Source organism: Arvicola amphibius, chromosome 2, assembly GCF_903992535.2.
Source record: "Arvicola amphibius chromosome 2, mArvAmp1.2, whole genome shotgun sequence".
Lineage (NCBI taxonomy): Eukaryota > Metazoa > Chordata > Mammalia > Rodentia > Cricetidae > Arvicola > Arvicola amphibius.
In genome coordinates, this window is record NC_052048.2 from 155044291 (window position 1) to 155065276 (window position 20986).

The 20986-nt window shown below is 39.7% G+C and overlaps 1 protein-coding gene across 1 annotated transcript; it reads right to left on the reverse strand.

Annotated features, from left to right (window-relative positions):
* Nucleotides 1-16230: 16230 nt before the first annotated feature.
* LOC119807948 (cytochrome c, somatic-like) lies at nucleotides 16231-16745 on the reverse strand. The gene has a single exon (XM_038320202.2). It carries the CDS (start codon nucleotides 16693-16695, stop codon nucleotides 16378-16380), a length of 318 nt encoding a protein of 105 aa, XP_038176130.1. The 5' UTR covers nucleotides 16696-16745; the 3' UTR covers nucleotides 16231-16377.
* Between the last annotated feature and the right edge of the window lie 4241 nt (nucleotides 16746-20986).

The following is a 20986-nucleotide window of genomic DNA, read 5'->3' on the forward strand; positions in this document are numbered from 1 at the left end:
GAGTACATATGATATTTGTCTTTCTGGGTCTGGGTTACCTCACTCAATATGATGTTTTCTAGATCTATCTATTTGCCTGTAAATTTCAAGATGTCATTTTTTCTATTGTATATTTTCTAAGATATAGAAAATGTACCATATTTTCTTTATCCATTCTTTGGTCGAGGGGCATTTAGGTTGTTTCCAGGTTCTGGCTATAACAAACAATGCTGCTGTGAACATAGTTGAGCACATGTCCTTGTGGTATGATTGAGCATCCTTTGGGTATACACCCAAAAGTGGTATTACTGGGTCATGTGGTATGTTTTTCCTAATTTTCTGAGAAATCGCCATACTGATATCCAAAGGGGCTGTACCAGTTTGCACTCCCACCAGCAATGCAGGAGTATTCACTTTTCCCCACAACCTCTCCAGCATAAGTTGTCATCAGTGTTTTGATCTTGGCCATTCTTACAGGTGTAAGATGGAATCTCAGGGTTGTTTCGATTTGCATTTCTCTGATGACTAAGGGTGTTGAACATTTCCTTAAGTGTCTTTCAGCCATTTTACATTCCTCTGTTTAGGTCTGTACACCATTTTTAAAATTGGATTAATTGTTCTTTTGATGACCAATTTCTTGAGTTCTTTGTATATTTTGAAGATCAGACCTTTGGTGTAGGGTTAGTGAAGATCTTTTCCCATTCTGTAGGCTGTCTTGTTGACCGTGTCCTTTGCTTTACAGAAGTTTTTCAGGTTCAGGAGGTCCCATTTATTAGTTGTTTCTCTTAGTGTTGGTGCTGCTAGGATTATATTTAGGAAGTGATCTTCTGTGCTAGACAAACCTGCTATTCTTAATCCACAGTCCTTTCTTCTAGAGTTTGGGAATCCCAAATATTCAAGAGCTACTACTAGGACAGGCTCCAAAGCTACAGAGAAACCCTGTCTTGAAAAACCAAAACAAGCAAACAAACAAAACCCCAAAGAGTAAAATCTGGGTAATATAATAGATGCAACTCTGCTGCCACTGTGCACTGCCATGGAGACCATCTGCAGGGCAGGCTTGGGTTAGGACCTCTCTCAGTGCCTAGTGTTATCAGCTCCCTGCTTCTGGTGGAGTCCAAAGATTACAGCAGAATGGTGGCTGTGCTCATCATCTTGGGCACCTCAGCCAGGCATTCGTGTGAATATCCAAAGATAAGTGTATTTATGAAGCACACACAAAGTGAATGGTTCAATCTGAGGATGCACCTCATCCTCTGCCCTCAGGGATGGAGTGGAGTGGTGAGAAGAAATGAGCAAATGAGCGATGGTTTTAACTAGCAAAAAGGATGTGCCTGGGTGACTTGGCATGCTAGTTTTCCTTAACTGTTGCCACAAGCTTAGTATATTAAAGCAGCACACAGTTAGCATCGTTCAGTTCTGGAAGTCTACATTGGATCTTACTGACTGAATTCAGGGGTCTGTCAGTAGGACTGTGGCATTCCCGGAGGTCCTAGAATGCATGAAGTCGGGTCACCCGATGACCTAAACCAGCTCTTCCCTCCTTCCTTGTCTCCCTTGTGCACACTGGACAGAGATGCAGATTCTGAGCTGTGGAGGAAATACCAGGGACAGCCAGACAGTGTGGTTACTCTTGCAGAAAAGATGTTTTGTGGTACTGAGCTTGGAGATCTATGTTGTTCCCAGAGTGTGTAAACCCAGGGTGCAGTCTTCTGTCCTCCGGCTGTGGTATGACAGGCTACATGTGCAAACAGAACTCTGCCTTAAGCAGTGTTCCTGAGACCTGGGGACCAGTTCACTACTTATCCCTAGGCTTGGTTATCTTTGCTATCTTTTGTAAGAAGTGTGCTTTTGTTGATTTGTGTCAATAGACTCAATAGGTAGAGATCTTTTTCATAGGAGATTGTACCAGGCTTTTTCTTTTGGGCCACCAACCAGTTCCCAAGTCATGATACGGAGACTTAGTTATGAATGCTTGGCCTTATTTTAGCTCTTATTTTAATCTGTTTCTCTTTATCTATGTTTTGCCTCAGGGCAAATATGTTTCCTTCCTTCCTTCCTTCCTTCCTTCCTTCCTTCCTTCTTTCCTTCCTTCCTTCTTTCCTTCCTTCCTTAGTCCCTTCCTTCCTTCCTTCCTTCCTTCCTTCCTTCCTTCCTTCCTTCCTTCCTTTCCTCTCTTTCTTTCTTCCCTTCTTTTCTGCTTCTTGTATCTGTCTATCTAGTGGCTGCCTGACTTCTGGTCCTGGGCATGCCCCTCTCTTTCTCCCTTGTTCTCTGCTTCTTCTTCTCTTCTTTGCCTAGATTTCTCCCCCTACTTACTCTCTCTGTCCTCCAGCACTGCCTATCCCTCTCCTACTTAGTGGTTGACCATCCAGGTTTTTATTAGACTAATCAGGTGCCTTAGGCAGGCAAGGTAAAACAAACACAACACATTTTTACATAATTAAACACACAGGTAAAGTAATATTCTACAGTATAAACAAGTGTAATACCCCTTTACACAGCTAAATATTCTAAATGGGATGGTCTGCTGTCCTACCTTTCAAGTTTTTAGAAGACACCAGTGTTCGTCGTCATCCTTGTCATAGAGGTGTGTGTGTGTGTGTGTGTGTGTGTATGCTTTCTTAACTATTGAAGCACACAGATCTGAGGTTAGAAATACCATATTTATAAATGCAGAAATATAAACATTTCCTATTATTTTGTTTATGTTTTGTTGTGAAATTTATCATGAATAAAAAGAATATATAAAATGCATATAAAAGTGAATTGCCCTAAACCTGATCTGAGAGATAAACTTTGTGTATGATGTTAAAGACAAACTAAAGGGGAGTAAATAGTTCATGTTTTATTTTGAAAACATTTCAATCTTATTGCAAAAAGAGCAGAAGTATTTTACATACCACTTATCAATATTAAATAACTTCTAATATTTTATTAATTTCATTCTTTTTCTTTTATATATCATTTTTCTCTTTGTAAATCAAGGATATTTACTTAGACTTTATAGACTATTATCTAATTCAGAACATTCAACTTATTAACTATATATACTCTAACATATGGATCATATTTCAAGTTTGTTTATTGACACTATTATGGGCTTATAAGATTTCTTCCTTAGCAACAGAGGATCTATCCAAGATCACATGCTGTATTTAGCTTGCTTTCCTCTTTCTCTCTCCATCTGCCTCTCTACCTCTCTCTGCTAGATCCCCCTATGCTGCTCAGGCTGAACACACACTCCCAGGGTCAATTGCTGCTCTTATTTTAACATTTTAAGTGCTGGAATTACAAGTGCCAGTATGCCTGGCTCTTAATAAACTTTAACGTTGAAATATTCATAAATCTTTCTTGACATTAAGACTTTGAAGACTATAGGCCAGTTATTTTAAAGTATTTTAGTTGTTGTTATTGCTGGAGAAACTGAGTTAAAAGTTTAGCATGAAGACCGAATACAGTTGCACCTGCCTGTAATCCCAGCAAGAGAGAATGAGGCAGGAGGATTGTGAGTTTGAGGTTAGGGCAGGCCAGGCTCTGTATAACAGGCCAGCCTGATTATATAGCGAGACACTAATTTTTGTAGTTGGCAAAGAAGTTATTATAAAGATGGCAAAAGGACCCAGGAAACAGTTCAGTCAGCAAAGTGTCTGTTGTGCAAGGATGAGGACCTGAGGTCAAATCGCTGTCACCACATACAGTCTGGATGTAGTCGCACACATCTGTAGCCCCAACACTGGGGGTACAGAGAAAGGCAGACCTCTGGAGCTCACTGGCCAGCCAGTCCACCCAAATCAATAAGCTCCAGGTTCAGTGAGAGGCTATGTCTCACAAAATAAGGAGGAGAGCAATGGAGGAAAACAATTGAAGTCAACCTCTATCATCTAGATACATATGAACACACATGCACCTTCATGAACACACACACACACACACACACACGAAAAAGAAAAATGAGAAATTGAGTTACCAAGTGCTAATTTCATAGAATTCAGGATTCATTAGAAACTGCCCTAGCTCTCTGTTAGATTGACTTTAAGAACTATTCCATTTACTCAAGAGCACACAGATGTTATCAAGTGCTTGCTGTTTGATAGGAATCGCAGTAAGGCTTTTGCTACCATAGCACCACATAGCAACAGGATGGGAAGACTGGCATTGTTCCCGTCTCCCACATGTGGGAAGCTAGAGTCAAGGGGTTAATGGTTAAGGACCATTTGTCCAACCATTCTTTCTCCTTTATACCATGGCCTCTAACATACTTCTTATCTGGCACAGTTATTGTGGGTAGTTATACTCTGGAACAAACACTGCTTGGAATAAACTCAGAAATAATTGGCCTTTGGCACAGCTACTGTTACCAGCAACCGACAATGTTTTGTCTTGAGACATGTTCTTCACGAGCCCAGGAGACTCTCTCATGGGAATACTCTCAGTGTCTATGAAGAGGTAGGTAATTCCTGGGGCTCAGCCATGGAACTTTTGTTCTTATTTATCTAGTCTTGTACAGCGTAATAGTTAATTTTGATTGACAACTTGGTGGGATGTAGTATCACAATGGAAAAACACCTTTGGGTATAACTCTGATTCCAGAAGGCTTAAGAAAGCGAAGGTCTGTGCTAAATGTGGTTAGCACCTTGCCTTGGACTGAGATCTCTGACTACAGATGAAGGAGAAAAGCAAGTTGAGAATTGGCATTCATCTCTCTCTGCTTCCTGACTGGAGGTACAATTTGAATAGCTGCCTCAGGCTCCCTACTGTCATGATGTAACCTCAAACAATGACACAAATAGAAACATTTTATTCATCATTTGATTTCATCAGATATTTTATCACAGTAATGAGAAAAATAACTAATACACTCAGGTTTTGCAGAGCTTATCTCATCTCATGGATTTCTGTGTGATGTACACGTATGCATGTTCCTTAGTTATCTCTACATTAAACCACTCTTTTGAACTCCCACTGAGTAGCTCAAGGGAGAATTTAACACCCCAGCTTTGAGAGGACAAGCAGCTCAAACTTAGCATGTCCAAAACTGAACCCCTAATGGCCCCCATCTCAAACTTGGTTTCCCAAAGTCCCCTCTGTCTTGGGCAGTCACAGCTCCTGAATTTTAGCTGCTCGGCTATGGGCTTTTGTGTTCTCAATGACTCCCTCTGTGCAACTGTTTTCAACCCATAAACAAAATCTAGTAGCCTTGCCTTCAAAATTTAGCCAGAAGTCATCTCTCACCCTTTTCTATAGCCTTCCTAGATGCCCTTACTCCCAGCACTTTATTCTGCTCCATTTTCCTAATTATTTAATACTGTTTAATACTTTTCTGATCCTAATGTCACTTAGTGCGATTTTTAGCATGTTTATTATTTAGGATGGAAAGACCTTCATGAAGGGAAGAATTGTGTGTGTACACGCATATGTGAGTGCTGTGTGGTATGCATGTGTGTGCACATGTATATGTAGCTGTGCTTGAGCATAATGTAGTATGGGAGGTCCTTTTGTATATGTGTTGCTTATATTGGTTAATGAATAAAGAAGCTGCTCTTGGCCATGGCTTAGCAGAATATGGCCAGGCTGGAAGAGATAAATATAGAGAGAGGAGGTGGAGTCAGAAAGACAGCATGAAGCTGGCAGAGGAGAAAGACATGAGCTGACAGCTGGAACCTTGCCAGTAGGCCACTGTCCTCACAGTAAAATATAAAATAATAGAAATGGGTTAACCAAAGATATAAGATCTAGCTAGCAATATGCTTAAGTGATTAGCCAAGCAGTGGCTTAAATAATATAGTTTCTGAGTGGTTATTTTGGGAGTCTGGGTGGCCAGGAAACGAACAAACAGCCTCCTCCCAACACATATGCATATGCTTATAGGCTCAAGGTCAATGTCAAATATCTCCCTTAATAATTCTTCCCCTAATTTTTTGAGACATGGTCTTTCCTTCTAACCATTCAGTTAGACTGGCTGTCCAGTCAGCTCCTAGGAGCCCCTTTTCTCCCTATTTCTTCTGCCCCAGAGCTGGGGTTACAAACATAATCTAATGCATCTGTTTTTTTTTTTTTTTTTGTGGGACTGTGTGGAGGGCTGCCAAGGATCTGAACTTGGATACTCCTGCTTGTGCAGCAAATGCTTGAGCCGTCTCACCTGCCGAAGAATTTTACCTGTTCTGCTTGGTGCAGTACTGAAGTAGAATTAAGAATCTCTTTTTGGAAAAGAAAAAAGGAAAAAATGGGAAATGTATGGAATGGGATAATAGGTAGATTAGTATATCTACTTGTGAACTATTAGTTATCGACAATTTACATTGATATAGATTCTTGTATATTGATACATATGTAAAATTATCTTTGTATTCCTGTCTAAGATAATTTGTATATTAATACAAATTCAAATTATATTTGTTATATTTGAGTATGCTCCTATTTCTGTTTAGAATATTTGTATATTAGGACATATTTATCATATTTCACTATACATTTCTACCTTTGATCAAGATAGTTATATATACATTGTTTACTTTTTCAGGTCATTGGCCTCATTAACTGCACATCTGTTTAAAGATTGTTTATTTTTATAATGTGAAGTCTTAGTCTTTAAGCTATGTAAGTATTAAGAATTACAGGTCAATAGTCACCCGTGTTTACCATACTTACAGTTAGGCTAGTCAGGTTCTCTAGATGCACAGAAACATACATAGATAGGCAATCTTCAAAAACTTCAAAGAACTGCAGGATATGGTAGTCAAATAACTCAAGATTCTGTTGATGTGAGAAGCAATTGCTCCTGGCAGTACTGATTATTCCTGAGAGAATGTTGGGCACCGAAGACACTCCACTCTGAGCTTGTTTTTTTTTCTTGGCACAACTGGCCTTTGGGCAAAAAACTGCCCTTGCTTCTACTACTGACAATATGCATGCTGTCCAAACCGGACAAGCCCAATACAAGCAAAAATGAGTGACGAACCTTGCCAAGACAGGGTAGGACAGTCTTTTGAATATCCCTGCTTCTGAAAATGGCCTGTCAGTTACTCTAGGCCTTTGCCAAAGTTGGTTGCTCCAACATTGCAAATGAGACTTTGGGTATTTACCCTGGTAGCCCACTGTCTCTGTCATTTCTTGCACCTTTCGAAGTCACTTGGTTGTATTTCCTACTTACTCAGGTAATATTAATTTCCTTCTCAGGTCTTTGATGGAGATAAAGACTTGGTGGTCACAGCTACTTCCCTTTCATAACTTAGATAAGACATTTTTAGTATAAGACTCAGACTCCTCAGGATAGGACAACTATTGAAATAATCTCTGTTATTTGCTAATTACCTTAGACTGGACTTTTAACATGTGTTTCTGCTTGATGTTGTTCATGTTGGTGTTGGTTATATTTTTGTATATGCTTTTACCCTTTCTTTCTCCTGGACAATACTTGATATTTGTTCTTATTGTATATAGTTTTGTATTAGGTTTAAAATACTCTTATTTAGTTCAGAGGATCATCAGGTAATATTTTGAAAACCTGTACTCCACAAAATTGGAAAACTTAAAGGAAATGGACAACTTTCTGGATAAATATCACTTATGAAAATTAAATAAAGACTAGATAAGCAAATTAAACAGACCTATAACTGCTGAAGAAATAGAAACAGTCATCAAAAGTCTCCAAGCCAAAAAAAGCCCAGGACCAGATGGTTTCAGCTTAGAAATCTAAAAGATGTTCAAAGAAGAACTAATACCAATACTCCTCAAATTATTCCACACATTAAAAACAGAGGGAACATTGCCAAACTCTTTTTATGAGGCTAAAATTACCCTGATACTCAAACCACAGAAAGACAATACTGAGAAAGAGAATTACAGACCAATCTCACTCATGAACATTGATGCAAAAATACTAAATAAAATATTAGCAAATCAAATCCAATAGCACATCAGAACCATCATCCACTATGACCAAGTTGGTTTCATCCCACAGATGCAGCGATGGTTCAACATACAAAAATCTGTCAATATAATCCACCATATAAACAAGCTGAAAAATAAAACCACATGATCATCTCATTAGATGCCGAAAAGGCATTTGACAAAATACAACATCCCTTCATGATAAAGGTCTTGGAGAGAGCAGGGATACAAGGAACATACCTAAACATAATTAAGGCAATATACAGGAAGCCAACAGACAACATCAAACTAAATGGAGAGAAACTCCAAGCAATTCCACTAAAATCAGGAACAAGACAAAGTTGTCCACTCTCTCTGTATCTATTCAATATAGTTCTTGAGGTCCTATCTAGAGCAATAAGACACCAAAGGGAGATCAAGGAGATACAAATTGGAGAAGAAGTCAAACTCTCACTGTTTGCTGATGATATGATAGTTTATATAAGTGATCCAAAAAAATTCTACTATGGAACTTCTACAACTCATAAACATTTCAGCAATGTAGCAAGATACAAGATTAACTAAAAAAAAAAAAATCAATAGCCCTCCTATACACAGATGATAAAAGGGCTGGGGAACAAATCAGAGAATCAACACCCTTCACAATAGCTACAAATAGCATAAAATATCTCGGAATAACTCTGACCAAAACAAGTGGAAAACTTGTATGACAAGAACTTTAAATCTTTGAAGAAAGAAATTGAAGAAGACACTAGAAAGTGAAACAACCTCTCCCATGCTCTTGGGTAGGCAGAATTAATATAGGAAAAACGGCAATTTTACCAAAAGCAATCTACAGATTCAATGCAATGCCCATCAAAATTCCAGCAAAATTCTTCAAAGACCTCAAAAGAATGGTGCTCAACTTCATTTGGAAAAACAAAAAACCCAGGATAGCCAAAACAATCTTATGCAATAAAAGAACTTCTGAAGGCATCACAATCCGCGATTTCAAACTCTACTACAGAGCTACAGTACTGATATTGGCATAAGAACAGACAGGAGGACCAATGGAACTGAATAGAAGACCTGGATATTAATCCACATATCTTTGAACACCTGATCTTTGACAAAGAAGCAAAAAGAATCAAATGGAAAAAGAAAGCATATTTAACACGTGGTGCTGGCATAACTGGATATCAACATGTAGAAAAATGAAAATAGACCCATATCTATCACCATGCACAAAACTCAAGTCCAAATGGACCAAAGATCTCAACATAAAGACAGCCACACTGAACCTTATAGAAGAGAAAGTGGGAAGTACACTTGAACACATTGGCACAGGGAATCACTTCCTAAATATAACCCCAGGAGGACAGACACTGAGAGAAACAATTAATAAGTGGGACCTCCTGAAACTGAAAAGCTTCTGTAAAGCAAAGGACATGGTCAATCAACAAGACAAAATGACAGCCTACAGAATGGGAAAAGATCTTCACTAACCCCATATCAGACAGAGGTCTGATCTCCAAAATATACAAAGAACTCAGGAAATTGGACACCAAAAGATCACATAACCCAATAAAAAAAATGGAGTACAGACCTAAACAGAGAACTCTCAACAGAGGAATCTAAAATGGCTGAAAGACACTTAAGGAAATGTTCAACACCCTTAGTCATCAGAGAAATGCAGATCAAAACAACTCTGAGATTCCATCTTACATCTGTAAGAATGGCCAAGATCAAACACACTGATGACAACTTATGCTGGAGAGTTTGTGGGGAAAAAGGAACACTTCTGCATTGCTAGTGGGAATGCAAGCTGGTACAATCCCTTTGGATGTCAGTGTGGCGATTTCTAGAAAATTAGGAAACAACATTTCTCAAGACCCAATAATACCACTTTTGGGTATATACCCAAAAAGGAAGCTCATTTGTGCCACAAGGACATATGCTCAACTATGTTCACAGCAGCATTGTTTGTTATAGCCAGAACCTGGAAACAACCTAAATGCCCCTTGATTGAAGAATGGATAAGGAAAATGTGGTACATTTACACAATGGAGGAGTACTACACAGCAGAAAAAAAAAACAACAGCTTGAATTTTGCAGGAAAATAGATGGAGCTAGAAAACATTATTTTGAGTGAGGTAACCCAGACACAGAAAGACAATTATCACATGTATTCACTCATAGGTAGTTTTTAAACATAAAGCAAATTAAGCCAGCCTACAAATCACAATCTGAGAGATCTTAGACAATAATGCGGACATTAAGAGAGACTTACATATATATAATCTACATGGGAAGTAGAAAGTGGAAAAATGCAAGATCTCCTGAGTAAATTGGAAGCATGGGGACCTTGGGGGAGGATTGAAGGGGGCAGGGGAGAGGCAGGGAGGTGAGCTGAGAAAAATATAGAGATCAATAAATTTCAATAAAAAAAGAAAAAGAACACTCTTATTTAGACAAAAGGGGGAGGTGTTGTGGGAATTGATTCAGCCAATAGTCTTTTGGATACCAGTCCACTAGGCATAGTCTGAGGTACTATGTATGAGTTGAAAAGTACATCCAGGAAGCATGCTTGTGCTCTTGGGTGATGGTCAGAGTTTGATTTGCAGCTTCCAGCGCCCACAGAGGACCGTGGCTCTCTATCCTTATTGTGAGTTTTTCTCCAAATAAATATTTGTTATCTTTTATTCTGGGATCTCATGGACTTCTTTGTTTGTGTCTACACAGTACTGCCTGGAACCTACTATCTATTTTATATAGATTTTTTATAAGAAAAGTTTGTGAGCCAATTTTTCAGCTTACTTATAGATTGAGATGTGTAAAGGAATGTTGAGGCTGGAGAGATGGCTAGGTGCTTAAGAATCTTTATAGCTCAATTGTGAGGGCTATAAATCAGGTCTCACCTACATGCCAGGGCTGCTCACAAGGCCTATGCACCAGCTTCAAGGGATCTTACACCATCTTCCAGTCATACACATGTATACATACCACACACACACACACACACACACACAGAGAGAGAGAGAGAGAGAGAGAGAGAGAGAGAGAGAGAGAGAGAGAGAGACCTGGACTCTTCATTTCAGAGGACCTTATAAGTATTTTCCATCTAAGCATCCAGAAAGTTTGACTTTATTTCCCTTCATAATAGGCTGGGGATTATATTCAGTTATAGATGAATTATATAATTTCTTATTATAAAAGAAATTACTGTAGGAAATGTAGGCTATGTAAGCAGAGAAAATACAGTCGGCTAACTACTTACGCAACCACCCAGAGGTCATTAATAGTTTGGGTCTACTTCTTTCCAGATGTACTTAATTTCAGATATTTTATTTGGAAGTTTCCTCATCCCCATGACAAGGACTGCAACAAACAAGCTGAAGAGCTCAGTGTGGTTCAAGCTTCTAGCAATATGCCATCCGCACAGCCACAAGCACTTCCATGGAATGTTTGGGTGCTACTCTTTTCCTTTTCCAAGAAAGCAGGCTATGATTTTATATATTTAAGTTACCGAAGCTTCCACAAAGGGGTCTGTTTTCTAAAGGGACCTCAGAATACCCAGAAAAATCAATACGTGGAACTTGGGGAATTCAGAGTGCTTGCTTTTTGAGCAGAGCACTAGACTAATGGGTTCCACCTTGGCTCGTTCAGGGTCAGTGTGTGTAGCTTTGGGTTGATCACCTTTCCAAGCTATGGCTGTCCAACTCTAAAATGCATGTGCTATTAGCCTCGAACTGGGTGTGGTGTCGCATGCCTTTGATCCCAGTACACATGAGGCAGAGGCAGGTGGATCTCTGAGTTTGAGGCCAGCTTGTTCTATAGAGTGACTTCTAGGACAGCCAGGGCTACACAGAGAAGAAAAAGACCTCTAAGGGCAGCACCAGTGTCGAAAATGAAAATTGCAATTGAAGTGTGGCTGAGCTCAGGACAGTGATGCCTTGTGAGACACGGACTCTCCATGTCCTACAAGCTCAGTGGAGAAAGGATCTCTTGCACTTACTCAGAGCATTTTCTTATCATGAGTGTCTTAGTTAGGGTTTCTATTGTTGTGAAGAGACACCATGACCATGGCAACTGTTATAAAGGAAAACATTTAATTGGGTTTGCTCCCTTCCAGTTTAGAGGTTCAGTCCATTATCATCATGGCAGGAAGCAAGGCAGCATGTAGGCAGACATGGTGCTGGAGAAGGAACTGAGAGTTCTACATCCTGACTCAGGCAACAAGAAGAGGTCTGAAGCACCGAGTGATATCTTGAGCAGATATGAGACCTCAAGCCCGCCTCCACAGTGACACACTTCCTCCACATTTTTGGGGCCCATTTTTTTTCAAACTACCACAATGAGTATGTGTTCTTTTCAATGGAACATAAACTCCTGGATGAAGCAAACTTTCTTCTCACTTATTGGTATACCCTCACAACTTATTCTCAAGATTAAAAAACTTTCTGTGTTAAAAATAGTATACCATGATAAGCTTAGGAAGCAGTCTTGTGGGTGCTTTTGCATATGTTAATACAGATAAAGTTAAATGAAGACTAGAGTGATCTAGTTTGCAAGCCAAGAAAACTGCTTCCTAGTTCTGTCTGTTGGTTACCTTATGATATTGTCTAAGTGTACTTCTTTGCTGAGTGTAGTGAGGAAGCAAGCAGGTCTGCTTTTTGTCCCGCCTGGCTCCCCCATGGCTAGCTTTACACCCGAAATAACAACACACAAATTGTATTCATTTAAACACTGCCTAGCCCATTAGCTTAGCTTCTTACTGGCTAACTCTCACATCTTGATTAACCCATTTCTATTAATGTGTGTAGCACCACGAGGTGGTGGCTTACTGGGAAGATTCAGCATGTCTGACCTGGCAGCTGGCTTTATGGTGTCTGCCTCACTCTGCTTTCTTCCTCCCAGCATTCTGTTCTGTCTTCCCTGCCTACCTATGTTCTGACCTACCAGGCCAAGCAGTTTTCTTTATTAATTAACCAATGAACACAACATATAGATAGAAGACCCTCCTCAATTAGCTGAGGTCTTCCCAGCTCCAAAAGTGTATGAACTTAGCACATATTCTCACTTCTCCTTCTCTTCAACTGGACTTTGGGAGCTCAGCCCTATGCTCCACTGTGGTTCTCTGAATCTACTTCCATCAGTTGCTGGATGTAGTTTCTATGGTGACATTTAAGATAGTCATCAAACTGACTACAGGGCAAGGCCCGTTCAGACACCCTCTCCACAATTGCTTAGGATCTTAGCTGGGGTCATCCTTGTGGATTCCTGGGAATTTCTCTAGTGCCAGGTTTCTTGCTAGCCCCATAATGGCTCCCTCAATCAAAATATCTCTTTCTTTATTCTCCATTTCTGTCCCTCCCCTATCTCAACCATCCCATTTTCTCAAATTCTCTTCTGTACTCCCCTTCCCCCCTCCTCTTCCCCTTCCACCTTCCCCTCTCCCTCCACCCCCACACCCCCAATTTTCTAAGGAGATCTTTTCTATTTTCCTTTCCCTGGGGGATTTATGTGTGTTTCTTTTAGGGTTCTTCTTGTTACTTGGCTTCTCTGGAGTTGTGGACTGTAGGCTCCTTATCCTTTGCTTTACAGCTAGTATTCGCTTATGAGTGAGGACACACCATGCTCATCTTTCTGGGTCTGAGTTACCTCACTCGGGATGATTTTTTCATGCAAATTTCAAGATGTCATTGTTTTTTAACTGCTGAGTAGTACTTCATTGTGTAAATGTACCATATTTATCCATTCTTTGGTTGAGGTACATCTAGACCATGATGGGGATACCCACTGAAACAGCTTACCTGAGCCAATGGAAGCTTCCAAGTCCAGCCTGACAGTGAGGGAACCAGCATAGGACCAAACTAGGCCCTCTGAATGTGGGTGACAGTTGTATGACTGGGGCAGACTGTGGAGCCACTGGCAGGCAGTGAGACCAGTATTTATCCCTACTGCTTGTACTGGCTTTTTGGAACCCATTCTTTCTGGAGGGATAGCTTTCTCAGCCTAGATATAGTGGGGAGGACCTTGGTCCTTCCTCAAAGCAAAGTTGTTGACTCCCCATGGGAAGACTTACCCTCTCTGAGGAGTGAATTAAGGGTGGGATGGAAAAAAAGTGGAGGAAGCAGGAGCAGGGGAGGGGTGGGAAATGAATTTGGCGTGTAAAATAAGAAAAGATAATTTTTTAAAATAAATTATTAAAAATGCATGAACTTTGACCTTTGCAATGGCAAATACAATAACTGGTACAAGTACTTTTTGAGATGAGGGCTTGTTAGCTTAACATACACTTGCCTTCAAGATGACAGGCTTCGGTTCTCTGTCTCTCTGGTGATATTCAGAATTCGTTAAATCATTAAGAGTCAGTTGTTTACAGTTTAGAATGTGACAATACTCTTTGATGTTCCCTAATTATCATGCATGTTTTAAAATGAATTCTGAATCACTTCTCTGCCTAATTAAACCTCATTGAAAATTTGTTGAATTTTAAAGAAACATTTGATTTGCAAAAATAAGTTATATATTCAGTAACCTTCAGTATTTCACAAAACAACCAGGGGATGTTTTAAAGCACAGTAAGGTAAAGTGGATGGGAGATGTCCTGAACTAAATGGAGCAAAATTTGGAAAGCAACACTTTCAAACTGCTCTCTTTGTGCTCATAAATTCCTGCTGATAATATTTACTCTGCCATCTTAATGGTCATTTGCTCTACTATTTAAAAGTCTATAAGTATCTGTGAACCTTAAAAAATCAATTAAATTACTATGGTTTTTTTGTGAATTCATCAAAAAAAGGGTGAACATTTTTCTTCATTTTTTGTTTATTTATTTTTTAAAGATAAATATACAGGTATAAATCTATACAAGGATGAGAGCCACTCAATATGTATGTCTTCCTATTGCTAATTAAATGTCACTACAGGCGCTCATGTGAGGACACACACCTTAGATTATGTCCTCACAATAAGACACATCTACAGATGCTGGTGTACATTGGTAGAAATACTTGATTGCCCTGAGCTTTATTTCCTGTTGTGCTGACAAAAGCAACTGAAGGGAGAAGCTCACAGTTCTAGGTTAGTGATAGGGACTCTTCTATATCCACACCAGAGAGCAATGAGCTAATGCATGTGTGCTTGTACTTAGCTTGTGTTCTGCTTTCCTTCTGTCCCTCCCTCCCTCCCTCCCTCCCTCCCTCCCTCCCTCCCTCCCTCCCTCCCTCCTTCCCTCCCTCCCTCCCTCCTTCCCTCTCTCTCTCCCTCCTTCACTTGTCTTTCTCCTCCCCCATCTCCTTTTACTTAGTTCTGAGCCCAGCCCATGAAATGGTGCCACTCTTATCTGGGGTGGACCTTCCCACTCCACTTCAACCCAATTAAGGTAATCTCCCACAGACAAGCCCACAGGCTGACCTAATCTAGAGGATCCCTAATTGAGACTCCCCAGGAACTTCTAGTATGCATCAAGTCATAACTGAAAACACATTTTCTGAGAAGGTCTCTTGCAAATATATGTATGTAACATCTATACATACAAATGGGGTAGAAAATGACAGGTTAGCTTTGAGTACACTGATGAAAAGATGCTTCTGGAAGGGCCACATTTGTGTACTTCTGAGAGACAAGCTTTACAGTATTGTACCAGGTGAAAGAGGGCTCCACTCACAAGCATATGGCGTGTACCCATGTGTGCATTCTCTCTGTAAAATTACACAGGAGATCAAGCTTAGTGGTTGGTGCATCACCAATAAGTTTATATTTTTATTTCATAGACTTAATTTTTAGACCAGTTTTCAGGTTCCTAAGAGAATTATGAAAACGAAAGATTTCCGATTAACCTTTTGCCCTCATATATACATATATAGCCCCTTAGTTATCACCATTTTCCACCATAGAAATGAATTTATTCTACTAGACGAACCTGCGGAGACCAATAATTAACACAACTCACCAGTATTCACTCTTTTTTTTTTACATTGCTAAATACTCTTTATTTGATATATTTTACATAGACCACAATAAGTGCCTTTCAATGGTAAAAGGCGGTATCCTTTGACTCAGGGAAGTCTAATAAAATAACACCATTACCTCCTGACCTTTAGCCGTTGCCTGTTACAGCAGGGAGCACAAACTTTACCACAGGCGAGTCTACTCATTTCTGAGATGGTGACAGAATTCCCCCAGTGTTTAAACATATTCATATGTCCAATTATATAAATTTAATTATAAGACCATTTAGTAGGTTTGAGGTGACACCCCCATCTTTGTGGAAAGTAGAACTTTAATAATTAAGTCCAATCTCATCTTGAGAAAGGGTGCAGTGACAGTGTTTATGCAACTGGAATCGTTACTTTTAAAAAAGATCACATCCACTTTTCTACAAGTCAGTTTTACTTAAATCAGGACTGTCCAACAAAACATTGTTAGCCATTCATGATCTGAATTTTGGGGTATGAATTAAATTATGGTACACATTAAAAGTCACGAGACATTTGTTTTGTAATAAATAAGGCAGTGGAGTTACTCCTTAGTAGCCTTTTTAAGATAAGCTATTAGGTCTGCCCTTTCTCCCTTCTTCTTAATTCCAGCGAAGATCATTTTTGTTCCAGGGATGTACTTTTTGGGATTCTCCAAATACTCCATCAGGGTATTCTCTCCCCAGGTGATGCCTTTGTTCTTGTTGGCATCTGTGTACGAGAATCCAGCCGCCTGACCTGTCTTCCTCCCAAACAGACCGTGGAGGTTTGGTCCAGTCTTATGCTTGCCTCCCTTTTCCACAGTATGGCACTGGGCACACTTCTGAACAAAACTCTTCTTGCCTTTCTCAACGTCACCCATTTTTAATTCACTCCCGGGTGATCAACACCACCAACGCTGCTGCGACCCGAAGACGGACGTCCCACTCTCTCCAGTATTCACTCTTGATGCTGTGTATTCTACTCTGTGGCCTAAGGATTTCAATCAGTGTATAATGGCATGAGTACATTGTTATAATGTCAGAGTATTTTCACTATTTAAACTTCTATGGAATTCATAGCACTTATAATGGCAGCACTGGGGAGCTGGAGGCACGAGGACCATCAGTTCTGTCTTATGGTCCAACATCTTCTGTCTTCTGTGTTCAACATCCTTCTATACTCCTATTCTCTTTTTTCATCCCTGATCTTTTATTGCTGTCATAGCATCTGTTTTCCAGAATGTAATATAATCATAATCACACAGTATACAGGCTTGTCAGATTAGCTTCTTTCACTAGTAATATGCAGTTATGTTTCCATTGTGTCTTCTCGTGGCTTGATGGCTGGTTTGTTTTTTTAGCACCAAAATCCGTTCCAGCCTCTGGGGGAGCCTTGTTTGTTAACCCACATACCTAATAAAAAAATCACCTTGGTTTTGCTCATGTTTTGCAATTGTAAATACAGCTGTTTAAAACATCTCTGCAAAAGTTTTGGAATAGTTGAAAGGTTCTGATTTGTCTGGTAACTACAACAGAGCTCAGTTATTGGATCTATGGCACGCTAGAGTAGTTGTGCTAGCTTCTAATCTGACTTCAAAAGTGGCTGTATCACCGTATAAAATGATGGTATGGAAGCTCCATGGTATGGTTAAGGGGAAGATTTTATATGTGAGAGAGAAAAGCCAGAGGCTTCTGGAAGAGTCCAGAGCAGAGAGAGAAAGAAGTAGACTGGATATGGCCAGGGCTGTCTGTGAGAGAGGGGAGAACAGCAGGGAATAAAGGAAAGAGAGGAAAGAGCGTAGCGAGAGGAGCGAGGAGCATATGTACAGACATGCATGCATATATACATATATATGTATATGTATATATATATATATATATATATGAGAGGGGAGAGAGAGCAAGCGCCGTGCACGAGAAAGACAGACAGAGAGAGAGAGAGAGAGAGAGAGAGAGAGAGAGAGAGAGAGAGAGAGAGAGCAGTGAGAATAACAGGGTTATAAGAAGAATGAGTAGCTGTGTGAAGGGAAGCCTACAATCTGTCAGGAGTTTAGGGTAGCGGAAGAGGTGAGAAGGGCAGGATACTAGCTAACATGGACTTTGAAATGTGTAACAGGTACTTGTGACACTGAGGGACCCTGGAGGCTAGCATGAACTTTGATATACTAATAGGTACCATGGTAGCCATATGTCCCTTCTGCCAGAGGTAAGGGAAATGATTTCTTTTGGTGAAGGGAAACTGACTTTTCCAATTTCTGTGTCTTTCATCTAATTGCTAGAAGTCCTCCTATAGTCCAGGCTGAGCCTATTTCTCTCTGTTTGGTCCACCTTTTGGACTTTGGGAATTAGTTTCTTCTGGACCTGACAGTCGTTGCCAGCAGTGAATGAGAAGTGGGCTGCTCCACACTCTGCCAGCACTTGGTGCAAATAAGAATGGACAAGAATCAATTTTTCTTTGTTTTGATAAAAAGTTCTTTAAAACACAATAGAGTTAGTGAGATGCTTAGATCAACTAATCAAACAAGGCACAAAATGCCGAATAAATGTTGGTAGAGAGATACAAGGCAGACAGGAATCACGAGGAAATCCCTTTAGCTCTGTGGAATTTCATTTGAAAATCTGGAAGACAAGGATATCTTTCATATAAAAACATATACTATATCCAGCCCCTTAGCAGAAGTCACAGATGTTTTAAACAAAACAATGTTCAAAACAAAAACAAACAAGACAGTTTCAGGCCTCTTTATTTCTATGCAGCCAAACACAACTTGTTCAGAGAGTCCATGCTATTATTAAAAAGGGAACATTATCTCAAATTATTTTTCTGATGTTAACATCATATTGATTTTAAAAAGAGAATTTATAAAGAAAAGGGGATACTACAAGTCAATTTGACTTATAAATATTAGTGCCAAATTGACAAATACATTCTAGCAGTAAAAATTTAGGTTAAAACATTGTAATTTTGGAACCTAATTAATGAATTAATCACAGTTCCATATTTAAATATTTCAAAATTGGAGGATCCAATTAGCAAAATGACTTTGTTTCCATTAAAACAAAATAGGCACATCACAAAACTCAACAATATATATCAATCTCTATCTATCTCTATCTCTATCTCCATCTCTATCTCTATCTCTATATATATTTGCTTTTTGAGACAAGGTTTCTCTGTAGCTTTTGGAGCCTGTCCTGGAACTAGCTCTTGTAAACCAGGCTGGCCTCAAACTCACAGAGATCTGTCTGCCACTATCTCCCAAGTGCTGGGATTAAAGGTGTGCGCCACCACCTTCGGCTCAACAATAATTTTTGACAGAAATGGTCAAAGAAGGTGTGGTGGCTCGAAGAGGGAATGACTCTCATAGGCACGTGTATTTGAATGCTTGGTCACCAAGAAGTGGCACTATTAGGAGGTATAGCCTTATTGAAGTAGTATGGCCTTATTGGAGGAAATGTATCGCTAGGGAAACACAAGCTAAGTCTATCCAAAGTCTCATTCTTTCTTCCTGCTGCCTTCTTAACCAGATGTGTGAAGCTCAGCTACCTCTCCAGCAACATGTATATCTGCCTACATGCTGCCATGCTCCCCACCTTAACAATAACGGACTAAACCTCTGAATGCAAGCAATCCCCAATTAAATGCTATCTTTTATAAGAGTTGCTGTGTTCCTGGCATCTCTTCACAGCAATAGAACTAAGACAGAGGAATATATGAGAATCTTTGAAATGTTCAGTTCAGCCTGGAAAACAACCCGGTGACTAAATGGGAAACATTTGAAAGTCAACTCTTTAGAAAACTCACTCACCAGTCCACTGTAGCTTTGTAATGGAGGTAACCTTAGATTTGGAAGAGGTAAGTTATTCGTTAGAAAAGAAATGATAAGTCTTACAATGTCTGTACAAATGAATACTTTATAGCAAACCATAGGATGATGATGGTCTTCACTTGGGGGAATGTCAAAAACATGATATCCAGCAGCAGTAGTGAGCAGCTGATCTCCAAAGAGACAAAAGATATATAGCTGGTCGGAGTAGCTACTTTCACAAGATGATAAGGGAAACACTTTAAATGGGGCATAGGTCATAGTCTATTTCTCAAGCTGATGATTGATGTATATGTCCTCCCTTTTCAGCTGTTTTTAAGCTAAACACCCGTTATTTTTATGTGGTATTTTTAGCATTAAAGCAAACTATTTTTGATATATTTTCCTTGTAATTTCTTTGTTTTGTTTTTTGAGACAGGGTTTCTCTGTAACTTTGGAGCCTTTCCTGGAATTAGGTCTTGTTGACTAGGCTGGCCTTGAACTCACAGAGATCTGCCTGCCTCTGCCTCCTGAGTGCTCTCTCCTGAAGCTGTGCTCTCGGTCGAAGAGGATGACACCTGCCCCCCAATAGAGAAGGACCAGTCTTCAGTCAAGGGTATTCAAGTAACTGCACTCCTCTCTAGAACTGCTAAACAAGCTCTCAAAGGCCTTGCAATTTTTTAAAAAAGCAGAATAGTACAATTTTACAAGTTGCAAACAATTGATGTATCATCATATCTTTTGAGTGATATGTTCTTTTTCATCTTGTATTTTTTTTAATGGTAACACATTTCTTTAAGAAACACAGAGGTTTTTGTATTTTAGACATGTAAAGTCTGATTTCATTGATAACATCTCCATGGTATTAGGTAACATATCCCTTTGTTCTTTGCAGTCCATCCAGATTGATCTATTGTTGTTCCCAAAGGGTGGTTTTTGACCATAGCCTCAGCTCATCTGTGTTAGACATAAACATGACTGAACTGCTTCCCATGTTTAGTGAACCGGGAGCTTTGATCCATAGCCTAGCAATGTGTTATTTCACAAGCTGTTCAGATATTCTGCTCTTATTTGAAAATGGCTGCTGTAGAGTCTTTATATCATACAGTTATATAGGGATCTGTAGTGAGATTTCATTTGTATTTTAATAAATAAAGCTTGCCTGAAGATCAGAGAGTAAAACAGCCCTGCTGGTCAGCCTTACAGACCATGCAGTGGTGACACACACCTTTAATCCAGTAGCCACACTAGTTTGCCATAGAAACTGGGCAGTAGTGGTGTATGCCTTTAATTCCAGCACTAGAGGGGAATATAAGATGGGAGGAGACAGCTCTCAGACAGTCTGATTCTGAGATTCCTGGAGGCA